Here is a 24,596-nt window from a genome sequence, read left to right as displayed (position 1 = left end):
AGTTTGTAGCCTTAATTGGTCTTAAATGTGGGGTGGAAGAGAGAGGAAACTTGGGTCTGTAGAGAATGAGATTTATTTCCCTTTTTAAATCAAAAGCAGATCCCATGGTTCAGCTGCCCCTGACTCTCCCGCCCTACCCTCACGGGGTCGTTCCCTCCTCTCATATTTTTATGTATATTTTATTCAAAGATGACAGGTGAGGGGGGGTGAAAGTGCCTCGTGCCTTTCTGAAGTAAACAGAGGGGTTAGGCGGGTTTATTTGGGTTTATTTATTTACTAGGCGGCCGGCCTCTCAGCTGTTTCTCCTCTCTGGCATTTGGAAGCTTGCAGTCCTTTAGGGATGAGACAGATTTGGCAAGCTCGCTTTGTGCCATCTCCCTCTTCACTGGGGGTTGGGGATGGGTGGGAAGAACGCAAATTTATGACAGCCTTGAGGGAAACGGGGAGGGGGCAGGGGTAGAAAAAGTTTCAGCTGGTATGATAATGCCCATTTTCCCCCCCCTAAGGCCAACACTGTCACAAACAGCTTTGGTGCCACCCGGAGCCCTGCCCCCATGCCCCCCCCCCCCTTTTCTCTCTGCAGGCTCGAGCTGGCAGGCGCAGGCACACTTAAATTCCAGCACGGTCTCCACATTCCCCCGAACTACTACGTTCTATTACTACGGCTACCCTCCCCTTCGCTTCGGGGGTTCCCCCAGCCTCCCCAGAGAAGCTCGGAAGGCTACTGGCAGCCGAGGGATGTGCGGCGCCTGATCCAGCAGGGCTGCGGGCTGGTTGCTTGTCCTGCGCAGTTTCTCTGCTCCAGGCACAAATACGGCGGAGAGCCGGCGCCTCGCAGACACACACAGATCCACGCATACAGTAGAGCTGTCTAGATCCACATTCTTGCACACCGCCCCCTGCTCCCCCCGCGCGCTCCCGGAGTCGCTGAGCAGGGCGAGTGACAGGAGCGTCCCGCCAACCCGCGCTGGGCCGGGCAGGGAGGAGCGGCTCGCGGGGCCAACTGCGGCGCGTCTTCCGGCGCCCGTGGAGGCGGCGAGGGTGGGACGCGGGGCGGAGCCCGAGTTTAGGAAGAGGAGGGGACGGCTGTCATCAATGAAGTCATATTCATAATCTAGTCCTCGCTCCCTCTGTTTCTGTACTCTGGGTGACTCAGAGAGGGAAGATTCAGCCAGCACACTGCTCGCGAGCAAGGTAAATATAACTTACAACTCCTTTCTCTTCTCTCCCCGGCTCAGGCCTTTTGGCTCGGCTGCAGCCGCCGCCGCCGAACCCCTCCGGCACCGCGCCGCCTTCGCCCCGGATTATGCATCCTTATCCTAATCATTATTTATTGTGCATGCTCGAAGACCAAAACAAACAGGCGGGCCAACCGCTACAACAACAAAAAAGCCCGCCTCTTCCCCGCGGGCCTCAGGTGGAATGCTCTAACCGCAGCTCCCCGGAGGCTATAGAAGAAACAAAGTTTCAACCGAACCTCGCCTTTCTAATAATAACAGTAATAATTACTACTTCAAGGGGGGCAAGCGGAAGAAATCTCAACATGTCACAGCCTTGACCCTGGGCAGGTTGACAGTGATGCGCTGCCAACTCAGGGTTGCAACACACTCTCTCCGCCAGGTTGCATTCCCCCATCCCCTAAAAAACAGAGGTGGGGAGGGCTGGTGGCAAGAGGAAAGGGGCTTGGGAACTCGGGGCGGGGGATGGGGTGGAAGGCGGGGGACTGGAAACGCGACAGTTCACCCCGAGCCATCCTCCCATTAGAGTTGGAAGGGAACAGGAAAGGAGGGTGAGGAGCCCGAGCTGGCGGCAGGGCGCCAACCAACACGGCTGCTATTCGCCTCCCAGGGACTTGTTTAAAGGGCTCGGGCTGCCGGAACGAGAGCAGATCTTGGCGGCAGGAGTAGTCTGGGCTGGCGCACTGAGCGGGCAGCGGCCACTATCACGGGGTTGGTGCCTGCGGGCTCCGAGGTGTCACCTCCACTCCCCAGGTCCCCTAGGGCAGGGAAGGGAATGTTGACTGGTGACAGGCCTTTAGGTGAAAGGGTTGCCCTGGGGGCTACGGCCGTAGCGCTGCAGACCTCCTTGTCCGGTACCTAGAGGCAGCGCAAGCTGGGATGTTTAAGTTCAGGGTGTCCAGCCCGGGTCTCATTACAGAGGGTGGAAGGAAGCCCCAAGAAAGAAGTCCGAGGTGTCCACTGGGCTCCGATAGCCTCCCCTCCGCTCTCTGGGTTTGTTTTCTTTTGCTTGGTGTCTTTCCTTGGCAAGCACCTAGGAAGCTGCAGACGCGGGGCGCCTGGGATGGTCTGGGTGTCAGGGGCGCACAGGGACCCGGGAGAGCCACGGCGGCTGAGGGCTGGGGAGGCCATGATCCGGATAATCCTCTCTGCCTGACTGTCACAACAGGACCCGCACGCACTCGGGCAGCGGCCGTGGTGTTCGCCCGGGAAGGGGAAGGGCTGCAGTGGGGAGGAAACAGGGGGGTGGCGAAGAAGGGAGGCGGGGAGAGCCGGTGGGAGCCTCCTCCTAGCGATGACACTCACCCCTTCCTTCTTGCTCCCTGCTTTCGAGTTTGCTTTATTCTCATCCCAACATAGTTCACCCCTTCCCTTGCCTCCTCCTCCTCCCCCATCGCTGGGCTGCCTCCCCTCCCGTTGGCGTTGCAAAACAGAGCCACGCCATCTGCATAGGTGTCGCGATGTACTTCCCCAAATCACTGGTCCAGCGCGCCAGTCCCCGGGCGCCCTCCAGCCACCAAGCGCACACCAGCACAGTGCCCCCCGGTGCCCCGCACCAGGCCGCACAGCCTGGACGCAGTGACACCGCGTCGGGCGGGGTGCAGCGGTGAGGACTCTAGGGGACACCCGCGCTCCGGCCGGGGCGCTCACGCTGGTTTCCGGTACCTGCAGGAGATCGCCGGGTGCGGGTGTCTGCATTCACCCCCCCCCCCCCCCGGCGCCTGGATTGCATTATTATTTTTATGCCGGTTGCTATTCACAGCGGATAGTGGTGAGCGCCGGGCTGGTAGGACTGCCTGGGGGATGGGGGCGGAGGGAAGTTGGACACCAATCAACCCGGAAAAAAAAAGTTTGGCAGGGCCGCAAGTCGGATGGAGGGGCTGGAGGGGGCGGCGGGCTGGCGTGAGTGTGCAGCGCGCTAGGGGCCAGTGAGTGGCGAGCTGCGCGGGCTGCGTCTCTAGCCCGAGCACTCCCGGGAGCCCGGACGCAGACCCCGCTGGGTCGGCGGTGGGAGGCGGTGGCAGTGCGTGCTGCGGCTGCGGCGGCGAGGGCGAGTGCGTGGCGCGCGCGAGCGGCGGCGGAGAATCAGGAAGTCACCGCGGCGAAGCGCACAGACGTGTTTGATCGCCGTGACATGACGCGCGCGAGGGAGGAAGAGGAGGTGGCGGGGGCCGGGCCGCGGGCGCCGGCCTAAGCCGCGCTCTGCACACCGTTCCCTCGCAGCCCCGGGCGGCGCCAGCCCGAGCCCTGGCCGTTCAGCCTCGCCCAGGTAAGGAGCCGGCTCCTCCCGCTGCCGCCACCGCCGCTGCCGATGGCTGAGCTTTCTAGGTCTTTCTCTGCCGACCCCCTCCCATCTTTGGCTCGCCTCCCGAGCAAAGTCAGGCAGGCAATCGATTGCAGGGAAAACTTTCCAGCGGGAGGCACTGCGCGGGGGAGATGGAGGCCTCGCGGGGGGCTGTCGTTGTCAGTTCTTTCTGCTCCTGGTCCGGAGAGAGTGAGTCGCTGCACCCTGCGGCTGTTGCACGTTCAAACTTCGGGCCTAAACGTGCTTCCAACTCTCGCAGGATTTACTCCACGCAGAAAATAAACACCCCAAGTGGTCCACTCTCTCGTGGGGCCTTGGGGGGTGTTTGAAGCGAAGGAGGAGGGTGTGGGAGGGAGAGAGCGAGGGCGTAGTGCAGAATCATTCCTCATTCAGTGTCTGCATCGGGTGTTATGTAATTTTAGTGGCACATGGGTGCGAAGCCCACACTGGGCTTCTCCCTCCTTTGTTTATATAACTTTTGGGGAGTTTTGCCAGGCTGTATCCCTTTTCCCCTCCTCCCCAGTGCAGTGGAGGTTGGTGCTATTGAAAAAGCTGAGTGACCTGAGTTAGCTCTGTTTTTGTAGAGGTGTCACATTGTGTCCCTTTTTGTCATCTCGGATTCCTTTGTACGTATAACAATGGAGCATAAGGAAGACGTTAAGTACTCAACGTTTGTTCTTTGCGCCGTGTGGTACTGTTTAAAGTTTCAGTTAATTTTCAGACTTCTTTTCACCTGGTTTGCATGCCTTGCTTGTGGGAACGCCTAAGATGGTTTGAGACTTTCTTGGGTTTGGAGAGCACAAAATTCCTCTCCACGACTTAGAAAACGGAACTCTTCTAATAGAAAAGCCATGTTCGATGTTATGTGTGCATATACTGACAAAAGCACACTCTAGGGTTTCCAGCAATGCCTTCCTCCAATGGAATTGCCTTGTGAGGCTGTACCTGAAGCTGCTCACCCACTAGGGACCTGTCAGGCGTCAGGGCCACGTCTAAGTACACACTGCTGAAGGGTTAGGGGGCGTGACTGGGTTGTTTCTTAGGTAGCATTATTATGCAAATGGAGACACACACTTTTTTCCTTTCAGAATCTAATTGCCCTTTTATTCCTCCGGGCTTGCTGACTTCCTTTTAAAATACTGCCTTTGGATAGCTGAGGAAGGGAACCCAAAGTGGGGGTGGGGGACTAGGGACTGAGGACCAGAAGGTAATTGGGTACAGTGTGAAAATGCCCTAAGGAAACACATTCTTTTGTACAGTCAATATACACCAAGACAAATTTTAAGAAAAAAGAAAATCTTAAGAATGTAACAACAAAATGCGCCCTTTCACCTCAGATGTTTACTACTGAAAAACTGGGCGATTTAAACACACCTGTTGTTAAGGTAGGTTGAGAGGAAAAGAATCCACACAAGGGGTAGAGGTAGAGACAGAGGGCTGTCTGGGTTTTGTTTGGGCCTTTTAAAAGCGGGGCCATGTTGGTAGAGAATGCTTTTTAAATCAGTTAGGGTTGGGGATGTCAGAACCTTTGACAGGGAGGGAAGGAGGGACCACCTCCTGCAGCCTTTCTCTCAGGACTTGTATCACTCAAGGCCCAGCATTGGCTCTGGCTGCACTCTAGTGTCTCACAGAAATCACCACAGAGCCTGTTCAAAGCAGCCTTAGATCTTTGCTTTTGTTCTTTTGTAAAGTGTTTTTTTTTTTTTTTTTTTAAACATTTCTCATCAAGTTTCTTGAAAAAATGCTCTGGCCAACAACACCTGAGGCTTAGAACTGACAGCAATAACAGTGTGTCTCTTGTATGGTGAGTGCTTGAATTATCTTTTCTTTTCTTTCTTTCTTTCTTTTTTTTTTTTTTTTTTAAGTATTCCTGACACAGTATACTTAGAAAGTAACTCCTTTGCAGGTAATTAATTAAAGCTCTGTTTCTTTGTAAGTTGAAAATAAACCTTTCTGTAGAGTAAAGGCACATCTTTCTCTTCTAGAGGGCAGCTCTGATAGTCTAGGATACTATATAATACTGTAATATTTTGATGTTTCATTTTAAAGGCTCATTGTATTTTGGAGGACCCGTAAACAGAGAAGTTTCATAAATTATGGAAGTGGTGCTGTCCTCCAGGGGTTCCAGGATTTTCTCTCCCTCAGAAGTCTTCCTTTGTAAACAAGGCCTTTGTCAACCCTCCTAAGTCAGCAGCTTTTTGCTGCTCTGGAGAAATAATAAATCAGTATTTATGACATTTTGACACACTGCCATGAGGACTCCTGGCTTATCTCAGGCGTCATGCTGAGGACTGCCCCCCCCCCCCCCCAGCCTCAGCATTGGGAAGGAGTGCCAGCCAGCCTGAGCCACCAGAAGTTACCATTCAAACTGCTTCTTCTTAAGATGCTGTAGAAGGGAGATAGGGGCCTTCAGAAAACTATGGTCACAGTTCCCCTCTATGGCAATTTCTAATGAACAAGTGAGAAAAATGCCCCTCATATGAAAAGTCAGATTTAAAGATTATTTTTTTCCTGTCATTGGTCAGAAAATGTGTGTGTGTGTGTGTGTGTGTGTGTCTGTAACTTTTAATATCTAACTAGTTAATAAAATTATGAGCCATTACTTAAGCAATTGGGCATAGGTAGTACAGATGTTGGTAATTTATTTGGTAGAGTAGGAAGTTGTAAGGGTTTTTTTTTTCCTATGCAGAAAGTTGTGACTTTGTATCAATTAGAGAACACAGGAGTCTAATACTATGCCTTGCCAGAGTTTGTGAGAGAGCATATGTATTTGCCTAAGATATTTATTACCAAGTTAAATAAGGATCTTGCAAGGTTTGAAAGACTTTATGTCTCTGTTACTGTTTATTATATCTTTATTATTTTACATATTATTTTTAGCACCTTTTCTTGAAAGTGTTCAGGATATAGCTGCACTTTCAAGTACTAAAGCTTTTTTTTAAATATAATTTAAATACTTGAATAATTATACTTCAGCAAACCGTCTATGGGATTTGATGGGACCTGTACCTAAATGAGGTACAGGTGAGGGTTTGTTTTTTAAACATTGACTAAAACCATCTCATTATTTCTCTCACATGATCACCTAGAGTGATGCACTGGATAAGGATGTAGATTCTGGTTTTTTATTTGCTTGCTTTTTGGAGACAAAGCCTTATGTATGCCAGACAAGCCAAGAATCCACAATCTGCCAATCTTGTATCTCTACTGGAATTCCAGCTGCATATCACCACACCTGGAGCTAAGGATAGAACACAGGGCTTTGTGTAAGCCAGGCAAACACTCCACCAACAGGAACGGCATCCTTAACCCACGATTTATTTTTGGACTTCTGGGAAACTTCATATGAATTGTGATATTTTACTGGTTGTTATAGGGCCTATGGGGCATTGGGACAGGTATAATCTGGTTATAATTCTATGTGATTTGTAGCATCTAAGAATACTTCATTTTTAGGTGGTAAGTCCTATACCAGTACATGTTCTCCTTGTGCAAACACTACTGTCTTAGAAACTTTTCAAAACAAATTACTTAATCTAAGTATGGTCTGGGGTTTGTAATTGATGAATAGAATCCCCAGAAGTTGAGGCTGAAATAAAACCTAGTTTAAAAGCCATTAAGGTGTAATTATAATCCCCTCTCCTTTAAAAAACAAAACAAAACAAAACAGAATACTGGTTTTGGCATTTGGGGGTTAAAATTAGGTTTTAAAATATGGCTTAGAAGAGTTGTGTGTTGGCACCCAGGTTACCTGAGGGGGATTCTCTGTGGGTTTGCACTCCAGTTGTGCCTTTCTTGTTTGGGATGCTTGTGCATTTATGTGGCACACTGCAGTTTCTGCCATCCCTCTGGGAGATGAGCCATCCCTGTGGAAATTGAAGGTCTGGGAGGAAAGCGTCTCCTGGCCCCAGGCTTTTTAACAACTGGACACATAATAGCTTGGCAAATATTTGCAGCTATTCTGTGGTTTGCTGTTCTGTTCTGAAATGCCATTAAGCAAAGTCCAAAATTCTATTAAAAAAAAAAATCAGTAGTCAATAAAAAGTGGTGTTTTCCAGAATGCACCTGAGCATCTAAACACAGGAAGCGAGTGGACTGCTGAGCCCTGGGACAGACTTGACTTCATGGGACAGACACAAAAGAACAGTAAAGGTTGGGGTGGTGGGTGCAGGCAATCAGATCAGAAGAAGGTCTGAGCTCACGGGGAGTAAGTTTGAACAAGCCTCGGGAAGATCACTGTACCCGTTTTAACTTGGTTATCTGGACCAAGAGGTCCCAGTGGGAAAGAGCTGCTATAAAATAAATTGGAGATTGTGGAAAGCCGTGTCTTACAGGATAGAGAATGAGTATTTTATCTATGATTTCTGGGGGCTTGTCTCTTGGAATTTTATCTGTCTGTCTGTCTCTCTTTTTATCTATTTTATCTATTTTTATCAATCAATCATCTGCTATCTGTCATCTCTACCATTCATCTATCTGTTTCTCCATCCAGCCATCTTTCTCTAACTTTAATTTTATTATTTTATGTAGATATGTTCTGTTTGCATGTATGTCTGTGTACTGTGTTTGTGCCTGGTGCCCACAGAAGTTTTAAACAGTCCTGAGCCCCTAATAGGTGCTAGGAATCCATCATCAGGAGGAGCAGTCTATGCTCTTAACCACTGGGCAATCTCTCCAGCCCTTCTCAGGAATTTTGAGCCAAGTGTACTGATTAATGAGCAAAGTTATGTTTTGGATTAATCTGGCAGCTTGTATATTCAAGTGCAAGGTGCGACTTGAAGATCTTAGGATTCTGGAGGTAGCAAGCGTTGGTGTGTGATAATCTCTCGGGATGTCTGTTCACCTTAGATTTTACTTGGTTTAGCTCAAATGTAAGTTTGCCACGTGATTTCCAGTGTACATGCAATGGTAGGCAAGGAACTTAAAACCTAGAGAGGTTCAGTGGACCTCTTGATGCCAGAAGGGTTCCTAAGTGGTTACTGTCGTGGATTTGAGGGATTCACTGTTGAGTTCCGATTATGATTGTGTCATTCAGGGAACATTGGGCATATTAAAGATAAGTTGGCCTAGAGGTGTGGTTTGGTAGTAGAAGGATCACCTAACATGTGCTCCTTAGGTTCATGTCCTTGGGTCAGTCCCCAGTGCTGTCCATCACCCGCTTACTCCTGACTCGCTCTGCAGGGAAGCCGAAATGTTGAGTTTTACTCCTGGGTACAGTGAGCCTGTCATCCAGATTTTAAGGCATGCATTTTATACTTTTTCAAAACTGGTTAATGAATAGATGAAGTGTTGGTAGTAGACACCATTGATTTTTTTTTGTCAGCATCCTAAGATGAGATTGCTTTGGAAAAGAGCCTTCTGTGTCTGGAAGGACAGGCATGCCTGCATTATGTACGAGTGGTTACACTTCAGGATGACGCCCACGTGGGAAACTAGCTTTTGATGGCTTCGTTCATTGCTTTCTTTGATGGCCAACAGCCTAATGGTGTCTACTCACAGGGATTTGAGTTCGCCTTTGCCAGTCGATATTCTTCCGAGTCCCAGATTAGAGAGGTGTGTGATGAGGTCTCTTACACATTTCGAGTTTTCTGATAAAATACCTTGCTTGGGAACATTGTTGGTCCTCACTGGCTTGGCATAGACTGCATCCCAGATGGACTCCCGTAGGGAGGTAACTCAGGTTTCTGTGGGAGTGAATACAGTGCAGGGAGGATCGCAGGCAGTACTTGGAGCCCATGGGGGTGGGGGTGGGGTGGGAGGGTAATTAGCGCTAGGCTGGCACAGTTTGTTATCTTCGCCCTGCACCAGGCTTCCTCCTAGCCTTTGCCAGGTCTGACTCTGGGCAAGGACAGTCCCAAGGCAGTTTATTTAAAGTCAGAACAGCAACTCAGGCATGTCCTAAATTTGTTTCCCTGATCAAAAGATGAAAGAGAGTTCACAGAAGCCTAGGGAACAGAGAAGTTTTCATCTAAGCACTTCTTAAAAAACATATATGACTTCGAGATTAGTGGCAAGCTAATGTGAATAACCGTGGGCATGTGTTGTCAATGCTTTTCTAGGGTCTGGGATAACTTACCTTAGCTTTAGCGCAGTATGATTTTTGTCACCATCACAAATCATTGTGAACCGTTTAGATATTCTACTTCTCAGGCCAGGTAGCAGTGAGGGCCTTCATGATGTTTAACCAGGAGGTAGACACTCTTGGCCTCTAAACAGAAGGCTCCCAGTAAACTTACTATTTCCTTTAAATTCTCTGTCCTATGTGTGACCCACCCACCTATACTAATGGCGCTCTGTCCAATTCTAGGCAGATTGCTACCTCTTATGAAGGAGTTCAGTTCCCCTACTGAGAAGGGTGTGTGGAATGTGGAGACCAGCCCTCCTGAGCAGAGGCTTGAGTCAGCAGACAGACACAAAGGACCCTTATCTTGACTTATCTACCCAGTCTTCTTATCTCTCTCTGGTAACAGCCAGAATGCTTGGGAAAGGCTGAGTTATTCTTAGGCCTTGGACTAAGCTCTTATTTACGGTGGGCCTCCTTTAGCCTGGCCCTCAGAGTCTTCCTGTAAAGTGAGCTGTGGGAAACATTGACTGGAGACTTGGGCTTTCTCCAAGATTCCTTAGGAACTCTGCAAGGGCAGTTTGGGAGGTATTGTCCAAGCTTCTGAGCACTCCCCAACTCTTCTTGGTTTTGTTTTTAAGCTTCAAAGTCTGACCACAGTACTAGCATCTCCAATATGCCTTCCCTGAGCCCTTTACTCCTCTTTGAGTATTATTGCCACCCCTATATTGCCTTGGGGACATTTAGCTAGACCCATACTAGTTTTGGAAGAGCTTCATCTTTTCTCTCCTTTTGTTAACATCTATACATTAAGTTTCCTATTAGGTGTGCTGGGTTCCAGGGTGTGTGTGTGTGTGTGTGTGTGTGTGCACGTGTGTGTATCCTTATTGATACCCTGTGACTCCTCTCTGCCTGGAACACTCTGTAGAGTTGAGAATAAATACATAAAAATGGATCCTTTGGTGTTGGACTAAGCATCGTGACCCTTTCAGGCACTGATATCTTCATCTCGGAATCTCTTTAGGACTTGGCTTCTCTTTGTTTCATTCCTTGAGAAGTAAATACACTATCCCAGCCAAAGCCTTGCCATTGCAAAACACCTCTGCCTGTGTTTCCATCTTTGTTCTTTGTCTCCTACTTTCTAGCCCGTCTGGTCCAGCAGTGGAACACGTTACAGAGGTGCTGGGCTCAAGCTGAGGCTTGTTATCCCTAAATCACTGTGGTCAAGACTGCACATTGGCCAGCTCTTCTCCTGGTTGTATCCTTAGGAATTGCTGTTTTTTCCCTGTCGTCTCCAAGGCAGTAAAGAGATGATGGGCGCGATGTTGTGGTGGTGGGCATTAGGGCTCAGGTGGGGCATCCTTTGGTGGCTCCCAGGGATTTTGGACCCAACTAGGGCAGCAAGGGAATGAAGAGATAAGAGGCACACACAGAGCAAAGACAGTAAGCTGGGATCAGCAGTGGACCTGCTGTCTTCCAGAGAAACCACAGCACCCTGGATGGTCAGCTTCTTTATTATATCGAGAGGCGGACCTATTGCACACAGTTGGACAATGAGGTGGGCTTATTACATACAGATAAAACCAGGAGGCACAGTGTATGGTATACAGCTGGATCAAGCGGGCAGGTTTAGTTAATCTCAGTAGGAGCAGTCTCTGAAGGGGAGCAGTCTTGAAACTATAAGCATCTGTGGAAACAGGAGAGAAATCTATGGTGAACATTTTCTGTGCACTGTCACTGTTTGTACTTGGCCACCTACAAAGGCTTTGCTGCCCCTCTGAGCCTGAGACTGTGGGGTCCTTGACAAGGTCATGCAGGTGTGAACAGTATGCATTCACTCAACAAGTACTCACTCACTCACTTGGGCCTTTTTCCAGCTCCCTAAACTCTGCAGGAAGGTCGAGGGCTCTGGTAGCCTTGATTTGGTGGTGGTAGGCTTGCCCTGATAGACAGCCTGCTTGGGTGGTACGCTTCAAGTCAAAGGAAGGGTTCTATGGGAAGTTTTGCTCCTGTGGCCCATGTGACTTTGAACAAGTCAAGTTGTTCCTGCCTTCACCTTTGCAATGGGAGCCTGATACATTGTCTTCTTATGACTAGGATAATTAGGAAGCATATTTGGTATGTTAAAGTCCTATTACCCACGTGTGTAGGTCCTTGGAATTTGCCTGATTGCAATTAGACAGGCATCTTATGGTGGTTTTGTCTAGGTTGTCATAGTTGGGGTGGTGACCCTTAAAATTCAGTGGAGTTGAACTCCTTTTAATATGCAGATGGGGGTGCTCAGCCTTTCAAGGGAGAGGGAGCTGGAGACTGACTGTGAGATTTGGGGCTGTGGGAAGTACAACCATGGGCTTTTATTTTTAAAAAGTGCACACTCCCCAGTTGTAAAGGCAAGAATGTCTGGGTGAAGAAGACAGCGTGTACTGCTGAAGAATTCTTGCCAAGAACACGGTGGCCTGGCCCTCTGGGAGTCCTGGTCTGAGGCAGAGAGTATCATGGCAGGGCAGGAAGGGAGCTGCAGTGCCTGTGTGTGGATGGCAGGCAGCTGGGCTCTCCCCAAGGCAGATTTCCTTCTGTGTGTTAGGTGCAGCATTGTGGACTAGGTTGTCCCCTTCTGAGACAATGTAAAACTCTGTCCCTGATGCAAACTGAAAATAGAGAGAGTGTCAGCTTTATCACTTGGACGGTCCTATCATCTGGTATTAGCCCTGCTCCTCTCCCAGCCTGTTCCTGGGACCCACCCCCTTTTCTCTCCCACCTGATGCTTTGAAGAAGGATGGAAGGGGCAAGGACAGAAGGAGAAAGCTGAGTCGGCCAGCCTGGACTTGAAGCGCTCATTGCTGACTCCTTGATAATGTGGTCCCTGCCTTGAGATTTGCATCTTGGATGTTTGTAGCCCTAAGGGCCTCTTTATAATGACAATATAAGATTGTGCCATGGTGCATTTTAACTAAAGAGCAAGGTTGCCACCAGGAATGTAGAGAAAGAATAAGAGTGGAACTTCTGGCCCAACTCTTCCTGGTCAGGAGCTCAAGCAAGCACAGCATTGGATTGGGGGGTGTGGTGTGTCTTTGAGATTCTCTAGATGATGATAGATACCAAGTCATAGATAGATGGAGGGGGCCTTTCAGATATTCCCATCCTAAGACTAGAGGGACCTAAGGGACACCATGGAAAAGGTTCTTTTCTGGGACCCCAAGGCTTGAGGCAGAACTCAGATGTCTGGATTCACAGTTGGGATGGAGATCAGCCATGATCGCCTTCAAGAGTCTAGCTCTTTACCATTCCCTGTTGACATGACCCAGACTTAAATGATGCTGCTTCTCTTAGACCTATATATTGATTACATCCATGAGCCTGTGGATTTTCTTATTATGGAGCATCCCATGAATCATGTTCCTATATTAAAATTCCACTTAATGTGTTCCATAACTTCCCATTTCTCTCTAAATATATTTTTCCTCACAAGAAGTTTTAGTTTCCTAAAAAAAAAAAAAAAGAAAAAAAAAAAGGAAATAATTTGTCTGATGTTTTACAGCATCTCAGAGATTCCAGATAAAGGTGATAATACATGCAGAACGCAGTCATGGATTTATATACACAAGAGGTAGAGGGATCAGGCTAACTTGAGTGTTTGGGTCTTCCTTGTTCAATCTTGTGCTCTATTACCAAAATATGTATTGAAGCCAATTTCACAATGAATCGTAACAGGAACTAAGTAATTTCCTTTGATTCACTAAAAAATAAAGGGGTGTATCAGTTTGTTGATATACATGGCAGAACATTATAACTTGTAGGGCCCAGTGAGTTGACGTCAGCTTCCTCAGTTTAAAATGCTGACCGAACATGTTTGTGTTTATGTGAGAGGTAGGGGGAAGGTAATCATGAAGGTTATTTCCACCTGCTTTGTTAGTCATAAAAAAAATAATAACATTTGGTTCTTAGGGTATTTAAGGTTATAATTCACCCCGGACCCTTCTCTGTTTGAGGAAACACTTGTATTGAGTTCCCATTTTAATGTATTCACCAGACTCTCTCTCCTATGTTTCTGTATACCCTTCAAAGATTTCTTTGTTTACAACCCCTCAAACACTGGGTACTCTTTAGTTTTTGTTCACAGAATTTATTGAATCTACTTGCCCTTGAAATCTTGCCTGCTCTTCATTCACTGAGTTTGTGTTTGTTTCCTGGCTCGGTCTCACTCTGTAGCCAGGCTAGCCTAGAATTCTCCAGGGATGCTTCCTCACTGTCCCAAGTGCTGGCCTTGCAGGTGTGAACGGCCCTGCCTGCCGATCATCAGGCATTTTCTGAGCCTATAGTCCATGCAGCAGATGCAAGGTGCTGGAGCCACAGGAGCGAGGGGCAAGGCCCTGCCTTCGTGGGCCTTGCTCTCTAGAGCTTCAGGGAGCGAACAGGAATGGAGCTGATGTGGCTTTTTGTTCTCTTCACCTCCCATGTCACTGTGAAGGAGCCATGGGGGACTAGGCTGGCTGGTCTAATTGCGTCCCTGCCATTATGTGGTAGGTAAGTGAGTCACTTGAGAGAACCATTCTGTGCCTTGTAAGGTTGACAGCAAAAATGTCTCCCATGTTCATGGGTACCTACAGGAACGGAACAATTATCATACTGGCACTCAGCTATGTTGCTGGGTACGTTGATTTCTGCCGGAAATTGGAAAACATCTTCTTGACTCATTTTGACTCTGTACAGTGACTCTGTTCCTAGTGGGGGAAATGCCAGGAAGCTTGGCGGCTGGGTGATAGAGGAGTGTTCAGTTAAGTCTGGAGAAACAGAACGTCCATTCGCAGACACCGACAGCTACACCCTGGCATCCTTGACCAGGGGCCGAGCACGAATCATGAGCCTTAGTTGTCCAAGAGGTCTTGGTTCTAATACTTAACCTGGGAGGAGGACCACAGCTTTGTTCATTTTGATTACTTGAGGCCCAGTAGTTGTGGTGGGTAGGTACGGCAGGCAGCTGGGTTTGGGATTTTGTTACTGTTTTACATGTATGTCTCATCTGACTCTAAGAAGGATCAAGACAAGAACTTATCTATGTGTCTGGATATATTTGAGCCTATATTTGTATGATCCCTGTAGCTAGCTGCTGCTGCTGCCTCCTCCTCTTTCTCCTCCTCCTCTTCCCACTCCCTCCTCTTCCTCCTCCCCCTCCCCTTCCTTCTCCTTTCCTCCTCCTTCTTTTCTTTTCTTCTTTCTCCTCTCTTCCTCTCTCCCTCTCCCTCTGTGTGTGTGTGTGTGTGTGTGTGTGTGTGTGTGTTTGTGACAGTATTTCTCTGTGTCGTGCTGGATGTCCTGAAACTTGCTCTATCCACCAGACTGGCTTGGCACTCACAGAGCTCCTCCTGCTTCTGCTTCCCAGGTGCTAGGATTAACTGTGCCACCCTGTGTGTTATTTTTCTTCCTTTTCTGTAATTGAGACTTCTCTTTTTATTATCAATTGACAGACTTATATTTTCCCCCTTTTAGCTATCTAGAAATCTTTGCGAAGTTTTTTTTTTTTTTTTTTTTTTTTTTTTTTTTTTTTATTGCCTGTTGGCTTATGAAAATGAGTCTTGCTTGGATACTTACTTGGAGATGATTTTCTATCCAGTGGTTTGGGTGAGTGGGGGCTTAATGACTTCTGAGGTGTCTAAGCCAGCCTGTAACAGAGCATCTGGTAGGTTTAGTAATAAATTTCAGACTTGTTTAGATTCTGCTTATGTGTTAAATTTCAGTTGCTCCAGTGAGTCTCTCTATATCCAGGATGATTTATCTTTCCGGGGAATCACTTAAAGTATGTGTTTTTTAAAACAAGTGGTCTTCATAAAGCCTGAGACCAGGGTTATATATCACACACATTCAAACATCTGGAGGAGGCTGGGCAGTTCTGTTTGATGTTAGTTACAGAAATGGCACCATCAGACTTTAACGACTGTTTTATTTGGACCTTAACATCATGTTTAAAACATTCCTTTCTTTCTCTTTCTCCCCCTCTCTCCAACTCAGTGTCACTCTGCTGACTGGCAGAGTCAGGAGACATAGATGTCTACACCCACAGACCCAGCTGCAATGCCCCATCCTGGGCCCTCCCCGGGGCCCGGACCCTCTCCTGGACCAATTCTGGGGCCTAGTCCAGGACCAGGGCCATCCCCAGGTTCTGTGCACAGCATGATGGGTCCCAGTCCTGGACCTCCCAGTGTCTCACATCCCATGTCAACGATGGGCTCTGCAGACTTCCCACAGGAAGGCATGCATCAATTGCATAAGGTAAGATTCTCTGCCCTCCCTCCCACTCCACTTGCCTGCTCCACCATTCTCATGACTCTGAGCTGTCTCCTGTTGCTAACATGAGGATCTAGCTAGAAATTTGTGTTAACTTGCGTGTTATTAAAAACATTCCTGTAATCCCAGTACTTGAGAGATTGAAGCAAAAGGTTCATGCGTTAGAGACCAACCTGGATCTTATAAAAAACAAAACAAAACCACAACCAAGCCAACTCTAAAACCATAACCATCCCCAAACTGGTATATAACACTTCCACTGCTGTATTTTCACTGTTACAGATTGTCCAGTAGTAAAGATGTCTTTTTCAACCACGGAGATCCACCATGCAATTTGGACAGGTTTGGGGATTAGTGGGTTAAAGGTATTTTGTCTTGGTGAATGTGTAGCTCAGTAAGGGAGTCTTCCTTCCCTCATCTCTCATGTAATTTATATCACTCACAAATCAATATATTGGAAATTAATCTCCCCCTACAAATGTTGAAATTTATTTGATGAAAACTAGATCTCTAAGAGTGGGAATAAAAGTCGTCTTCTGAAGATATTTCAAGGCCTGGAGAGGTAGGTCAGCAGCCAAGAGCACCTGTAGTACTGCCATTCGGCAGCTCACCCTTGCTTGTAACTGTAGCTTTCATGAAATGATGTCCTCTTCTGAACTCCTCCGGCACCCTATAGGTATCGTGATCGAAAGCATGGGTGTGCAAGGGTGCATGTGCATAAACATACCCACAAATAAATAAATCCTTAGAAAGTATATTTTCAAATGACTTTATTAAGTAGTTTATGGGGAATTCTTTCTTTATTGCTTTATTGAGATTCGTTGATAGCTCAGGTTGGTCTCAGAGTCTCAACAATCCTGCTCAGTGAGTTTCCGATGTGTCAAATAAGGTACGGTGGGAATCTTGGGGGATCCCCTGTTCTGAACTCTGGTTCAGAAGATCTTGTTGTTCATTCCCAGAATAGTGTCAGGCCACCCTGTTGATGAGACTTTGATACTTGCCAGGAGGATTATCATCACATGGGAATTGTTCAGTACAGGGCCCTTCTAAGAGCTACTAAGGATAGCTTTTCTGAGAAAGAAAGCTCCTCTTAGACTGTTTGCTTTGAAGGTTAGCAATGACCAAAGAAAACCAACAAGGACACCATATGTTACAGGAAGGTCTTGTCTCATGGGACCAGTAGAGGCTTTACATCCCTGTAGACAACATCACATAGCTGCGTGTACATATGCATGGCCGCAGATACATCCAGGATCTCTGGAGAAACAGAACCAATGAGATTCAAGGATTATCCTGAGGAGTTCATTGGCTCATGTGATTCTGAAGGCTAACAAAGCTCACAGTTTATAGTCAGCAGGATGGAGAAGGGGTTTACTCCTCATCCAAGTCTGGAGGCCCGGCAACCAGAAAGCCCTCCTAGTAAACCGCTTGGAGACAAACCCTGAAATAATGCTTACCCAAGTAGTTTGGATATCTATGGCTAATTCAAGGTGACATATTAAGTTAACCATTACAGCAGACAAATGATAGAAGATACTTGATTAAAACAAAAGCATCGCCCTTAGAAAGGGGCAGGTCTTTTCCTCATTTTATAGGACTCTTAAGTCATTTTCAAGGTTGGGCTTTAGAACACCAAAGTGAAGGTTTACTATCGGGAAAGTAGTATGCGCTTATTGTGAAAATGGAACAGGACCAAAATAAAGGAGATAATCACCCAGGGAAACAGTTGTTTGTACATTCCACATGTCACTTTCCCATACTGTGATAGGCACAGCATCAACACAGGTATGCACAGACTGGGTTTTTGTCTTCACAGAACCATACCATCTCTATTATTCTGAAACATTCCTCTTTTTATTCAATAATATATCTGCAGTATCCCCAAGTTTGTAACCCTCCCCACATTTGCTTGTTTGTTTGCTTGAGTCTCATGTAGCTCATGTGGCCTGGACATCACTATGTGACCCAGAAGGGCCTTGAACTCTCTCCTCTTCTCTGTGCCACAGGGCCTGCTTGTCTCGTCAAATATCTACTGAACTAAAGCTCTTCTTTTCCATAGCATATATTATGGGGGCGACATCTTGACATACTGAAGTCACCGAATCATCTCATGGCATGTTAACTTGGAGGTTTAGTCTACGTGTGTTCTCTCCTTGTAGACTCTGTGTGTTACCAAACCTCCGGATGACCTGAGGAAAAACGTAGAGGACATGTTAACCTTTGTGATCAAAGCATTTAAAAAAAATTAAGTATATGGGTGGAGGCTAGTCCTGCTTTTCTATTGGGCAGTTTTATTGATTGGCATCTCTTCTGACCCATGGTTTCTTTCCTGTGATCTTTACATCTCTCATATCCAATACACTCTTTTTGCTTTGAGTTCATGTGCTTCTTTTTGTTCTGTGTTTGTCTTACCTGGGGGCTTTGAAGTTTTTCTCTTTCAGCCTTGCCGATTTTGGCCCCTGCTTTTCCTCCCGTGCAGCCCCTCACAGCCCCTCACGTAGCGTTCTGCCTGAGGACCTGGGTGAGCCCGCAGAGCTCACACCTGCTGGCCAGATGCCTCCTCTCTCTTCCTCTCTTTTCAGGCCGCCATGTTCCTTGTCTTCCTCCTCCTCCTCCCTCTGAGTCTCGGCTTTTCAACATCACTGAAAATAAGTAAACAAGCGGCCTAAATACATCTGCTGCGTGGCTTTGATTTCCTCTCTATTATTACTACTTAACAGACTCAGTGACACTCTTTATACCAGATTCTTCCCATTTTTCTTCTGAACATCCTCTTTATGGTAAAAATTTCCCTCTTTTCAAGTGCATGCTTTTGACTCTGCAGAAATTAACTTTCTTTTTCTCCAAAACTGCAAACACTCATACTTTTCTTGCTTGGAGTCATTTGGTTTTTATAAACTCTTGGAAATGTTCCTTTCAGGCTGTTTTGAAAATTGCTATTACAGTTTGGGGAAGAATAGACTTTTCCCTTTCCAAACACACGCTCCACGGCCTGATTCTGGATTGGATTAACATTCAGTTCAATAGCTATTTATTGTGTGTCTGTCATGCTCTGGGTCCCCGGTCCAGTGTCCCATCCTTGTGTTTGGTGTTTACATCCTGCCTGTGCCTTTAGCCTCTCCTGCTTTCCCTCCCTTGGCAGCAGCGTCTCTGCTGTTCACGCCCTCCTTTTCAGTACTCACCCCCTTGGCTTCTCTGCCCCTTATGTTCTTCTCTTCCCAACTGCCATGGAACCTTCTGGTTCAACTTTGTAACTTTCCTTAGTTCATTCCTCCAGTGAGGAAAAATGACCAGGAAAATAGGTCACCTCAACCATTTCACATAGCCTTCACTTGGACTCCAGAATAAGTTCAATATGTAACAGGTTTCAAGGCTATTTACAGAGGTATGAGAGAGAGAGGGGTGGGGGGGGGGAGAGACTGTGTGTAACCTTTGTCTACCTCGTGAACAGTACGTTTTTCTTAATTGGGAAGTTGTGACATTGGCTAAAGAATGAAATTCAACCATTTTTAAAGCCTTATTTTTTGACTTAGAGATGGTTTTGCTGATCTTATTAGTGTAATATCTCTTCCTATTATTTTTACTTATGAAGTATAAAAATATACGTCCATAGAATGGACAGTGAATGGTTGTGTCATATGTTTAAAGACTTTGGGGGTGGCTTTTGGTAGTCTTGTTAGAAATAATGTAGCTTAAAGAAGTCTCTAATAGATGGCCTTTGCATGTTTCAGCCTATGGATGGCATACATGACAAGGGGATTGTGGAAGATGTCCACTGTGGATCCATGAAGGGCACCAGCATGCGCCCACCACACCCTGGAATGGGCCCTCCACAGAGCCCAATGGATCAGCACAGCCAAGGTTTGTGTCCGTTGCATATTAGATTGTGTCTTCATATCATACCAAAGAGATATCAGTCTTTCCTGGTAGTAATTTAGAAGCAGCTTTAACCTGTGAGTCTGAAGATGGTTAAACCTAGTTTGCTTTCTTTCTCTATATCTGTATCTGTATAATCTCTATATCTATATATCTACCACTCATTTAACCCCACAAAATATTATTATTATTCAACTGGGGAATTTTATTTCCTAAGTCCCAATAATTTTATCAACTCAATGCATCCAAGAGCTTCGCGTCGTTTATTGAGAGTCCTTATTTTGATCCTGTAAGGTAAATGTTGTCACTCCCATCGTCATTGGGGGATCCAAAGCTTAGGGAATTCTCTTATTTCTCTGAGTATACATAGCCAGTAATTGATAAGAGTAAAAAAAGAATCTAGATCTTTCCACCACCAATAGCACAGCTGTAAAAGTAAGCTGAACTAAATACCAGTATCCCTTGAGTTGATACTTACACCCTGGGTCTAAGGTGACATTTTCTGGCAGCCAAACCACTTGCCATTGCTGGTCAGTGACTCTGTAGGTCTCGTAGGCTTGCCATAGCAAATAATTGTGAACCTAGTGGCCCCAAACAAATTTATCCTTTTGTAGATCTAGTGGTTAAAAGTTCATGAACAAGGTATCTGGAGAGATCACGGTCACTTAAGGCTTCAGAGGCTGACTCCTCCCTACCGCTGCTGGTTGCCAGTGAAAGTTAGCACTCCTGGACTTATGCACTTTAGTCCTATCCGCCAGCCCCCTTTGTCACCACAAGGCATTTTCACTGGCTGTCTCTGGATCCAGATCTTTCTTTTTGGTACTTGATCAAGGTGGACCCTAATCTAGTATGACTTCATCTTAACTTGGTGACGTCTGCATGGCCCTGTTTCCAAATGAGGTAGCATTGACAGATAAAGAGGATAGGATATCAGTGTTTCTTTGTGGGTAGCAACACAATTCAACACCTGACCATAGCTAATCAGTATGTGAATTTCTTTTCTCCTTTGTGTCATCTATGTTGTGTGTACTTCCTTTGCTATTGGAGGAATATTAAGCTGCTTCGGAGTCATTAAAATACCCATAGCTTGAATGCAGAATCACTAATAGGTCATTTTTTTTTTTTCACATAAAGTCCATGCATTAATCTAGTACCAATTGACACTGGTATGTGGGTCTTCTTGCAGGATACCTGGGGTTTATATGTTGAACATACTTTCCTGTAATTAAGTGTGTTTCAGTTTTTCCTCTATTTATGATGGGGTCTACCACAGAAAAGACTGGACTGTGAGGTTTTAGAGAAACATACTCACAGGTGTTTTCGTTACAAACTCTAAATAAGCAGGTCACAGAGGCTGACACTCGGGTGCCCCTCTGCTGTTATCTATGCTCATGAACATCCCAGGGTCTGATCAGAGTCTTGGTATCAGGTGAGCATAATTATCCCAGATGACTCGTGAAATCTTGACCTGCAGTGGAGTATCAGAGGAGTGAGTCCTTTCGCAGGATAGGAAGGAGAATTTTGGGAATGAATTGTAGAGGCACCTCTAGGTTCATCCCTTAAATTCTAAGGGGCCATGTGCACTCAGCGATAATGAGACCTCAGTTTCAGTACCTGGAAGGTAAGGATGGATTGCGTGCAGTAATTCCTAAAGCCAGATGCTTCAACTTTTTCTGCTTCCTGGCCTTGCCAGACACCTAAAAGTGACTGGCGCTGTGGGAATGCCCCTGAGGAACAAATAAAGACACCTGAATTTTATAATTGAGAATAGTTTCCCATTTGTTTCTCCTGAAAATTCTCTTATAGTTTTACTCTTCTTCTCCCCTTAAGATTATTTTGTTTACCTTATCCTGCTTGTCAGGAATGCTCTCTACCACTCTGCACACTGTGCTCCATTAGATACAGAAACAAATTATACATGCAACAACCCACGCTTTTAAATGGTTCTGTTTTTATATAAATTACATCAGTGTTAATTACTTAGAAATAGGAGGACTTTCGGTCAGTGGAGTCAGAACTAGCATGTAATATTTTATAAAATCGTAAAGGGTTCTGTAGTCTGGGGAGTAAATGTTTTAAAAATACAACAGTGTTGGTATAATGCATTTCCATTTTATATAATGATCTAAAAAGAATTCTGACCTTGTAATAGCATGTAGCTTAAAAAAATCCCATTGTGGAAACTTCTTTCTAAACCAATAGCTATAGGGAGGTCCAGTATTGATCAGAAGGCTGCTAGCTTTAACTAATTCATAACACAGGTTAGAATAGTTTAGGGTATTGCTTGGAAGGCAAAACCATTTCCCTCAGTAAATGCTTGTATACCTCATAGTCCCAAAGATAACATTGTTTATTTTTAACACAGAGGATTAAGAATGCTCTTATAGGAGTGCGTGCACACACACACACACACACAATGTGTATATATATAATTTAAATACATGCATATGTTGTTGTATATAGAAAGTGTGTATAAAATTAGTACTTCAAAATTTGAGATTATTAATTGGAGAGAACTTATTGCTTCCCTCCACAGCAAGGTGAAACTAGGGAGATAATGACTCTTGAAGACCAGTGAAGGAAAACTGCCATTTTTGTGACACTTGGATGAGTAACTCAAAGAAAACTTTGAAAAGAGCGGTATCTGCAGCAACAGTGTTCTCCTCACACAAATGGATATTTTACTCAGAGGCAATTTCTTCTCTCTGTTTTCTCAACTAAGGATAATTACCAAAATATGTTATGCTGATGCATCGTTTAGAATCTGTTTTCCCTCAAGTTTTATGGGATGCTACTCATGTCAGGGGGGAAAAATTCCCTTTCATTGTAGCTAAGCCACTGTCACATTTTAATGTCACAGTGACAGAATGATTCTATTAACCTCTTCTGTAAATTCTGGGAAACAATTTCTTCCCACCCCAGCTTCTTTCTTTCAAATCTGAGGCAAAATCTCATATTCTATTGATTGATCTCACCATATGAATGTTATCCTGCCAGGTTCCTTCTTGTCAAACGTATCACTGCTTTCCTGCCTTGATTTCTCAGTGGCTGGGTATGTTAGTCAGCTTTTCATTATTGTTGCAAAATATTCCAGACAGTCCGGTTGGAAGGAGGGAACATTTATATTGGCTCAATTACAAATGTTTCCGTCCACCTTGGCTCTGTGAACTTAGGTCTGAGATGGCGAAGTACAGAGAGCGGTGGGTATTGCCCAGAGGCCTACTTTCCTGTTAGTGCCTCAGAAGCAAGACACAGATAGACAAGAAGGGATGGGGGTCCTGATATCCCTCTCAATAGCATATCCACAATTACTTACCACATCTTCAAAGGTCTGCCACCTCCCAGATGTGCCGAGCAGAGGCCCAGCCAGACCTGCGTCCAGCATCTAGGCCTTTGGAGTACATGCCGCCGCTCTCTGTTACAGATTCTTTTGTTCGGCCTCCAGGGTTTTGAGGCCATCTGTTCAATGCAGTTGTCACAGCTTTGTAATGTATACTTGATCTTCGCCCAACGTCATAGCAAAGCTTTATTCGTGACTTAAAATGATGGGTTCTAGGGCTACAGAGATGGCTCAGTGGTGAACAGGACTTGACTGCTCTTCCAGAGGTCCTGAGTTCAATTCCCAGCTACCAAATTGTGGCTCACAACCATCTGTAATGGGATCTGATGCCCTCTTCTGGTCTGTCTGAAGTGTGCTCACATACATCAAAAGGATAAATATTTTTTTAAAAAAAAAAGATGGGTTTAATAAGCTACATTATACAGTTGAGTTTATGGGTTTGTCCAGTATTTTAGACCTTGTAACGGGAATTCTGTGACAGCTTAGAAAATGGGGAAGACTGGGTGGGCAACAGAAGACTAGTGATTCATCTTAACTCCTTGTGTCATATCTTCCTACTATGAAAATATAAGTTTTCCTTCGTATATTAGATTCAGAATTGGGAAGAAAGGCATTTAGTGAACAGCCATTTTGAACAGCTTAAAAGGGTGAATATCAGTTTCGTGAACAGGAAAAATATCATTGGCAGAAGTTAAGAATCTTATTCCTTAACTTCTTATTGTTATCAGTAGCACAATGTTGGATTGTTTATGCTAGCAATCTAACAGGCTGACTTCAGGGAGATTTCCTTGGCTCACTTACATAGACAACTAACTAGAATTAGAACCCCAATCCTGATGTTGAATGCTCCCGCATGAGGAAGGGATTTGGGTATTGAGACCCAGCAGTTCCTCCCTCTTGGATAGGAGTCCTCCACATGGGGTCTCAGTTCTTAATAATCAATACAAGAACAATTCTTTTCAGGGGGTTGTGCTAATTTGTGCTATTTCCCCCTCCGAATAGCCAAACCACAGATAAAACTATCATTTTTTTCCTAGCTTCAGGATGGTGGTGGTCTGTGGAGGCCGCCTATCTCTGGATCTTTGTGGCCATGAAACTTTTTTATACAGACTTGACATGGGTTCACACACACAGCCTGCGCCTAGTATGCAGACTGGTGGTAACCTTTATGATAACCATCAAACACGTGCTCCTCAAAGGGTCAGGTCTTTTCACCTGGATTTGTCCTGTCCTGCCTTGGGAACACTTTTACTTATTAAAATTGGTCTTTTGTTTGAACTTAAGGCAGCTGTGCAATCGCAGTAGCCAATTGGTTCCCTTCTCCATCTCCTGCGCTCCCTTTGACAACCAACGCTCAGTCAAATGGTTTTGTGGGTACTGTTTGGCACACCACCTTCTGAATTGCGTCCCTTGAAAGTTCTGTGTGTTTTACTTTTTCTTCCTTCAGAAAAATATTCTTTATTTCCTCAATTTGGTATGTTAAAACCCAAGTTG

General features: G+C 45.8%; 1 protein-coding gene across 9 annotated transcripts in view; it reads left to right on the top strand.

Annotated features, from left to right (window-relative positions):
- Positions 1-1,085: 1,085 nt before the first annotated feature.
- Smarca2 (SWI/SNF related, matrix associated, actin dependent regulator of chromatin, subfamily a, member 2) overlaps positions 1,086-24,596 on the top strand; it is a 167,537-nt gene continuing 144,026 nt past the window's right edge. For 6 of the 9 annotated variants that reach the window (XM_052187895.1, XM_052187861.1, XM_052187874.1 and 3 more), the window contains exons 1-3: positions 1,086-1,194; positions 15,611-15,871; positions 19,618-19,747. In XM_052187895.1, coding sequence (XP_052043855.1) covers positions 15,647-15,871; positions 19,618-19,747 — 355 coding nt within the window. In that variant the 5' untranslated portion in view covers positions 1,086-1,194; positions 15,611-15,646. Of the gene's footprint in view, positions 1,195-2,850; positions 3,010-3,164; positions 3,508-5,325; positions 5,348-15,610; positions 15,872-19,617; positions 19,748-24,596 lie in introns of those variants that run through there. The other 3 variants (XM_052187845.1, XM_052187835.1, XM_052187852.1) reach the window with 3 other exon arrangements.

Source organism: Apodemus sylvaticus, chromosome 1 (assembly GCF_947179515.1).
Source record: "Apodemus sylvaticus chromosome 1, mApoSyl1.1, whole genome shotgun sequence".
Lineage (NCBI taxonomy): Eukaryota > Metazoa > Chordata > Mammalia > Rodentia > Muridae > Apodemus > Apodemus sylvaticus.
Note: the sequence above shows the minus strand (reverse complement) of the source record. Positions and strands in the feature narration are given on the sequence as shown.